The sequence below is a fragment of the Orycteropus afer genome, unplaced genomic scaffold, assembly GCF_000298275.1.
Source record: "Orycteropus afer afer isolate SDZICR_OR568_19922 unplaced genomic scaffold, OryAfe1.0 scaffold00685, whole genome shotgun sequence".
Lineage (NCBI taxonomy): Eukaryota > Metazoa > Chordata > Mammalia > Tubulidentata > Orycteropodidae > Orycteropus > Orycteropus afer.
Window position 1 is genome coordinate 783,098 of NW_006922272.1, and position 7,500 is coordinate 790,597.

Here is a 7,500-nt window from a genome sequence, read left to right on the forward strand (position 1 = left end):
ATATTTATCTCTATCTATCTAACAGCATTCCCTCCCCTTCCCTCCCACCCCTGGTAACCAACAAAGAAAATGTCCTCCAATATATAAACATTGGAATTATTTTTTAAATTCATTTTTACCTATTTTTTACTAGGGAAATTGTTTATAAATATTTCTCTAAAAAATATAAATTTGGGGGTTCATTATCTTTTCTTAGATTAAAATACAACGCAAATGCGACGCACTGCCGTGGAGTCGGACCCGACTCATAGCGACCCCTCCTTGGGTTTCTGAGGCGGTGTCACTACAGAAGTAGATTGCCCAACCTTCCTTCCGAGGAGTGGCTGGTGGGTTTGAACCGCCAGCTTTCTGGTTAGCAGTCAGATGCCTTAGGCCTCAGATAATATATGATAATTTCAAATTCCATCCTGGAGGAGGTAAAGATGTATATTAAAGTTCAGATATATTCAAAGAGTGAAATTTTGCAGTCATAATTCAAGACAGAAAACTGTCTTGAAACAGTATATAAATTGTATATAAACCATTATTTTCTATTGTTACTATCTCATATTGTATCATATGAAAATTTAATAACTGTAAAGCTCAATTTATAATGATTTAATCTTTTACCTTCCGTAATTTTAAATTGTTACTTGTTTTGGACTATAGTCTTTAACCCCCTGCCATCAACTTACTATAGTCTTTAAACTCCTACCATCAAGTTGATTCTGATTCATAGCAACCCTATAGAACTGCCCCATAGGATTTCCAAGGCAATAAATCTTTACAGGACCAGACTGCCTCATCGTTCTTCTGCAGAGCAGCTGGTGGGCTTAAACCACCAATCTTTTGGTTAGCAGCCAAGTACTTTAACCAGTATGCCACCAGAGCACCTCACTAAAGACTGTTGTTTTTTGGTCCATAATCTTAGGAGTAATCTTGAGATAATAGGTATTTCCTGAGATTCTTTCAGTTATGAAATGTGAAGAAAAATAAAAACTAATAGGAAAAAGGGGCAAAGTAAATTGCAAGGGGTTATAGAACACTAGACACGTAGCTTAAAGAAAAGCTATAGAAAAAGCTGAAATTGATTGAGAGAGAAAATTATGTTCTTTAAAAATGTAAAATGCAAGGTTATAAGAATAATAAAATAAAAATTGAGAGGAAATCAAAATGATTAAAATAGGTAAAATAAAAAGATAGGTTAAATTTTAATTTATGAAAATGAGGTCATATTTTTATTTAAAATGGACAAAAATTAATTTATTATTGAATATATATATTTTTTTTTTTTTTCAATATATTTATTGAGCGCCTACTGTGTAATAGGTAATATGTATTTCTGGGCTTTGTAGCATATTCTCATATGTCCCATCTTCTCACCAGCACATGGGATCCTTATGCCATCCCTACTTTTATCCCTGCCTTCAAAACATATATACATATGTTGCTGTTGTTATTTGCCGTGGAGTTGGACCCGACTCATACCGACCCTTCCTTGGGTTTCCGAGGCAGTATCACATGGACCTATATATATACATTTTGTTTCTGGGACCAATAGGTTACATGGCAGAAGTCCATGTGCTTCTACTACTGCCTATGCTTCAGATACCCTTCTGGCCATTTCCACAACACTGTCAGTATTACACTTGTGTGTAACTGAAGTGCCATGTATTCCAGATCTAACCTCTACCTGGATACGATGAAAAGAGCAGTTATATCACAATAACCTTCTTTTGTTAGCTTAGCAAACTATAATTTTAGATTACTATTATGTACCACCTTAACTCCCTTATTCTCTAGGATTTTGGATTTTTGTTATGCTGGTTGCATATTGCTTTGCTGAATTGTCATGAAATACTTTGATGTGGTATCAATCCACGGGTATTTATTGAACACCTACTATATACCTAGTACAGTGCTGTGCATTATTTATGAAGAAGGCACTGTCATTTCAACTTATTTTATGGTTGGTCTTTAATCTTCCTTAAAATGTTTATTGAATCAGTAACTGGTGTTCTTTCTTATTATATAGATGGAAGCGAAAATGTGACAGGATTGGACCTTTCAGATTTTCCAGCATTAGCAGATCGAAACAGAAGGGAAGGAAGTGGTAACCCAACTCCATTAATAAATCCCTTGGCTGGAAGAGCTCCTTACGGTACTTAAACTTTTAAACATTAGCCAATGGAAACTTCCTAGTGTATATACGCATGCATGTGTTTATATGCGTTTTCTAATAGTTTAGTGTAATTTTGATAGAGTTCATATGTGCAAAGTGCTTTTTCCTCCCACAGTACCATGAAAACTAGGTTAAATGGGGGAAACTCAGTTTGTACAGAACCCCAAAAGGGAGTCCCCACTGGTATTCAAAAGTTACTTTCTTTTGTTATCTCTGCCTCAATATAAGAAGTTAAGTTTTTCTTCTGTGGTCTGCCTTTTCTCCTCTTAACTTGTCACATATTTTCCAAAAGAACATGTACCTCATGATTAATAGTACTGACCACACATTGAAAATATTTCTTTAAGCTGAAGTTTCTCAACCTCTATACTACTGACATTTTGGGTTGGATAATTCTTCATTATGGGAGACTATACTGTGTTTGGTAGAATGTTTAGCAGTATTCCTGGTCCCAGGCCATTAGATGCCAGTAGCACTACCAACCACAAATGTTTTCAGGCATTGGCAAATGTCTCCTGGGGAAAGAAAATTACTACCACCTCTCAGCCTCCCACCCCTGTTGAGAGCCACTGCTCATGGGTCATGTATAGTTTATGCTGACACTTGGTCACCATTAATGTCCTTCATCACCCTTGTTCACTCTCTCTCTAATAGATAAGAAATTTAGGTAATAGGAGCTAGATGAAAAGAAAGGGGGAGAAACCTATGCAATAACAGTTCAGATATGAAAACAGTATGATAGCACTGTAAACGTATTCTTTTTATCCTTTGCATCTAGTTGTTTACTTTGAGAAAAATCTGATAGAGACCAGTAGCAGAAACAGTGAACTTAGAGGGGTCATTCACGAATTATTCTAAGATAGAATTAATTTTTTCTTTTTTTTTACCAAGACAGATTATTATGTTTTTCAGAATATAAATACAGATAATATGTAAAGAAGAGAAATTTTTATTGTTTTAAGGTTCCAAATCAGTCTCCCAAAAATAACAGAAATGACCTGCCGTGGAAGTTGAGTACCTCGTACTTGATTCTCCGTTCAGACTCTAATATTTTTAACCTTTCCTCATAGGTCCATTTTTTCATCCCTTTAATCATTCCCGTTGCTCTCCTTGGACCATCTCTAGTTTCTCCATATCGTTCTTGAATTCTGGAGCCCCAAACTGGATTTGTTCTCCAATAAGGGCCCGACTAATGCCAAGTATAGTGGGAGAATTACTTCCCAGTTCTTGCATGTTTTACATCTATAACATGGAGTCCAAGAAAATCTGAAATAATGTGGAGTTATTTTATAATTGATTTCAGTTTGTTCATTCTGTAAGTCACTTTCCAGTAGAATACAACATGTTCTTTTAAAATTTATTGGGTTCATTTGTTTTTAGTGGTTTTTATAATACCTAGTCAAATATTTAAATCAAGCTTTTAAGCCAGACTTTTTAATAATTACCAATCATTAAGCACTTATATATGACAGTAGATTAGAATTACAGGATTACCACTTACTTCCCTTCTGTCATTCTGTATATTGGATTATTAATCAGTATATAAAAACTTAGTTTTTCATCATTCTGAATACTAGTTTATTGAAGTACATTTTTATAGCATTAAAGAATAACTTTTATATATTATAATGAGAAAAGTTAAATTTTTATAAGCCACAACAAAAATATCATAAATATCAATTGCAATTCTTTGGGTTATTTTCATTACATAGTTGGGATGGTAACAAAGCCAGCAAATGAGCAATCCCAGGACTTTTCAATACACAATGAAGATTTTCCAGCATTACCTGGTTCCAGCTATAAAGATCCAACGTCAAGTAATGATGACAGTAAATCTGTAAGTAACTGAGATTTGTATATGTGAGTGGTGTAGATTTTTCTCCTCAGATTTCTCTTACAATAACAGTTCTATAGACTGTATTAAAGGAGTTACTAAATACTATTACAAAACTGCTTATCTTTGAAAATTTATAATAATCTAACTTCTGAAGAATGTGGAAAACCTTTATAACTTAGAAGATAGCCTATTTTTTTCCTATTTCATATAGGTTTGCAAATTTCTGTTGAACTTCTCAGAGTTAATTTAGACTTTTATTGTAGTCCCTGTCAGCTGGATCCCATGAAGTTTGATATTATAGCCTTCTAAGGAGCTGTGTTTTTCTTGAGTAAGTTTTCTCCTTGAAGAATCTTTATACACATTTTTATTCCTGTGTTGATTCAGCCAACTCAGCTTCCTCTTTCTGACTTAACAAATGTGTTTATTTCTTCCACATTTCACTGAAAATAGCCAAAAAAAAAAAAGTTTTTGTGATGGGAGTTTGTTGTTAAAATAATTGATCAGGAAGATTGTTGGGTAAGAATTAAAATAAGTACAAATTAAGATAGTTTGTATATTCTAACTTTTGTTGAATGGTATCATTTTAGGTAATGTACTATATTTAGTTTCACTCTAAGTGAAAACATTGAAGAGTTTAACTTCAAGTATATCCCAAAGTATAAAGTCTTGTATGTATATATTATATGTACTTATACATACAAACATATATTTTAAATATATGTCTATAAATATATATTATATGTGTGTATGTATATTTTTTTCCTTTGTTTGAAGATCTGAGATAAATAAGAATATTTTCCCTAGATTTCTTGTCCTTTAAATACTCAAATGTAGATGATAATTGGATTTATTTGTATAACATGAGACAATTGTAGAAACTTAAAACATTTCATGTAGAGCTTGAAAAGCAGGTAATAATTTACTACCAATTTAAATGGAATAAAGAAACTAGCAAGGTATTAATTTGTAAACTTGAAATTTTACACTTAAATCTTAATGTCACTTTTTTTTCCCCCACTGGTAGAATTTGAATACATCTGGCAAGACAACTTCAAGTACAGATGGACCCAAATTCCCTGGAGATAAAAGTTCAACAACACAAAATAATAACCAGCAGAAAAAAGGGATCCAGGTGTTACCTGATGGTGGGTCTTTATGGATATATCAAAGATATTATAAAATGTTATTTTCTTCAGTTTCCCTCAAAGATAAAAATGACTATGTTCTTATGCAGGTCGGGTTACAAACATTCCTCAAGGGATGGTGACGGACCAATTTGGAATGATTGGCCTGTTAACATTTATCAGGGCAGCAGAGACAGACCCAGGAATGGTACATCTTGCATTAGGAAGTGACTTAACAACATTAGGCCTCAATCTGAACTCTCCTGAGTAAGTTTTTGTTTTTCCTTCCCATTTATATGAAATTCCTGTCTGCGAACTTCTAGTTTTTTATCTCTTATATCAAATTGTGTCACCTATTGACACTCATTGTTGCTGTCATCTGCTGACTCTTAACACTCATCCCTTTTTATATTAGTTCCTGTATTACTGTCAAGTTCTGTTATTATTCCTGTTGTAATTTGACAGTTTAAATATATATATTTTTGATAATTGCAAAATCCTGACTGATGTCTTGGCTCCTTGAATTTTTTCCTCCAACAGTCTTGTCTTTATTCTACCTCAGCCACTCATTTCTTTAGTCACACCATTGACCATGCCATTACCAGTAAGTGCAAAAAAACAAAGAAACCAAACTCTGCCATTCAAGTTGGATCCAACCCATAGTGGGAGTAGATTGCCCAGTCTCTGTTCCGAGGAGTGGCTGGTGGGTTTGAACCATCTGGTTAATGCAATCTCTCCGTAATTTTAAGTCTGAGCTTCCCATGGTCTCTGATGACTACTTTTTCTCTCTCTCACCCTCTTGGTACTATGACACTAATAATCCTTTCACTCCATTGGAATCTTCAGTCCATTGATGTTTCTTCCGTTTCACTGCTCCTCCTCAGCATCCTTCTCCTCTTCCCCCCACAGTGAACTCACACCTTTCTTACCCAGTTAAATTCCAAGATCAATCATAATTGCTCATACACACACGCCTACACACATGCTCTTGACCTCTTTGCTGCTCTCGTGCTTTGTTTCTCACTGTGGTTCTTGTATGGCAAAAACCACAGCTCTGGTTAAATCTCTGCCTATTCTATTCTTGACCCATGCTACTGACTCAGGCTAGAGAAAAATTTAAAATTTCAGTGCCTGATCTCACTTCAAATCCATGGTCAGGAACCACAAATGGCCCCTTAATTTAACAGGTAATCTCATACTTGGTATTCCTTGGCCATTCACTCTTTTGCTCTTGTATGCAGTTACTTTATACTTAATTCATCAAATCGCTGACATCTTCTTCCCCCGTCCTTGCTTTCAGATGATTTGTGCTGTACTCAGAAAAATCAGAAGAGAACAGTGGCATAGTCCTGCCACCAAATTTAACTACCTACTACCATCCACACCCACCTGATTCTTATCTTCTACTCTATTACCATAGTTGATCCATACTACTGTTTAAAGTTTCTCATAGAATTTCAACATCATGATTTCTAACCATGCACTGTTACCTGCGTCATTGATTGCTTTTTGCATTATATTGCATCATTTCCATTACCAACAAATAGGCTGTTCTTCTCCCATCTTAAAACATACTTTCTCTTGACTCAAATTCCTCTGCCAGTTATTGCCCCATTTGTTTATTTCCCTTTGAAGCAAAAGTGCTCAAGTCATTTTTGTATCTCCAATTTCTCTTTTCCCATTCCTTAGTAAGCCCATTTTAGGAGCTCTGGTGGCATACTGCCTAAGGCATTTGACTGCTAACCAGAAGGCTGGAAGTTCAAACCCACCAGCCATTATTTGGAAGAAAGGTTGGGCAATCTACTTCTGTAGTGATACTGCTTCAGAAACCCAAGGAGGGGTTGCTCTGAGTTGGATCTGACTCCGTGGCAGTGAATTTGGTTTTGGTTTTTTTGGTTAGTAAGCCCAATTAGTTAGGATTTTGTTCCTAGCACTCCATTAAAACTGCTTTCATCAAGGTCACCAATGACCTCCATGTTTTTAAATTCAGTGGTCATGTCTAAGAACTCATCATCCTTGATCAAAAGAAGTATTTGACAAAATTGAATCATTGCTTCCTCCTTGATACACATTCTTCCCTCAAAATTGAGGACACCTTTCTTTTCTGATCCCACTGGTTGCTCTTTTCTTCCTGACCTTTTGTGTTTATATTCTTGTCTACATTCAGTTGTTTTTGACCTTTTTTGATCTCATAGCTTTAAATGTTGTTGTTGTTGTTGTTATGTGCCGTGGAGTCAAACCCAACTCATAGCGACCCCTCCTTGGGTTTCCAAGGCAGTATCACTACGGAAGTAGGATTGCCCAACCTTCCTTCCGAGGAGTGGCTGGTGGGTTTGAACTGCCAGCTGTCTGGTTAGCAGGCAAGTGTCTTAGCCACT

At 35.3% G+C, this 7,500-nt stretch overlaps 1 protein-coding gene across 1 annotated transcript in view; it reads left to right on the forward strand.

The window, feature by feature from the left end:
- CNOT2 (CCR4-NOT transcription complex subunit 2) overlaps positions 1 to 7,500 on the forward strand; it is a 230,332-nt gene that overhangs the window by 208,304 nt on the left and 14,528 nt on the right. The window contains exons 9-12 of the mRNA XM_042783115.1: positions 2,015 to 2,140; positions 3,874 to 3,998; positions 5,023 to 5,143; positions 5,233 to 5,389. Coding sequence (XP_042639049.1) covers positions 2,015 to 2,140; positions 3,874 to 3,998; positions 5,023 to 5,143; positions 5,233 to 5,389 — 529 coding nt within the window. The remainder of the gene's footprint in view (positions 1 to 2,014; positions 2,141 to 3,873; positions 3,999 to 5,022; positions 5,144 to 5,232; positions 5,390 to 7,500) is intronic.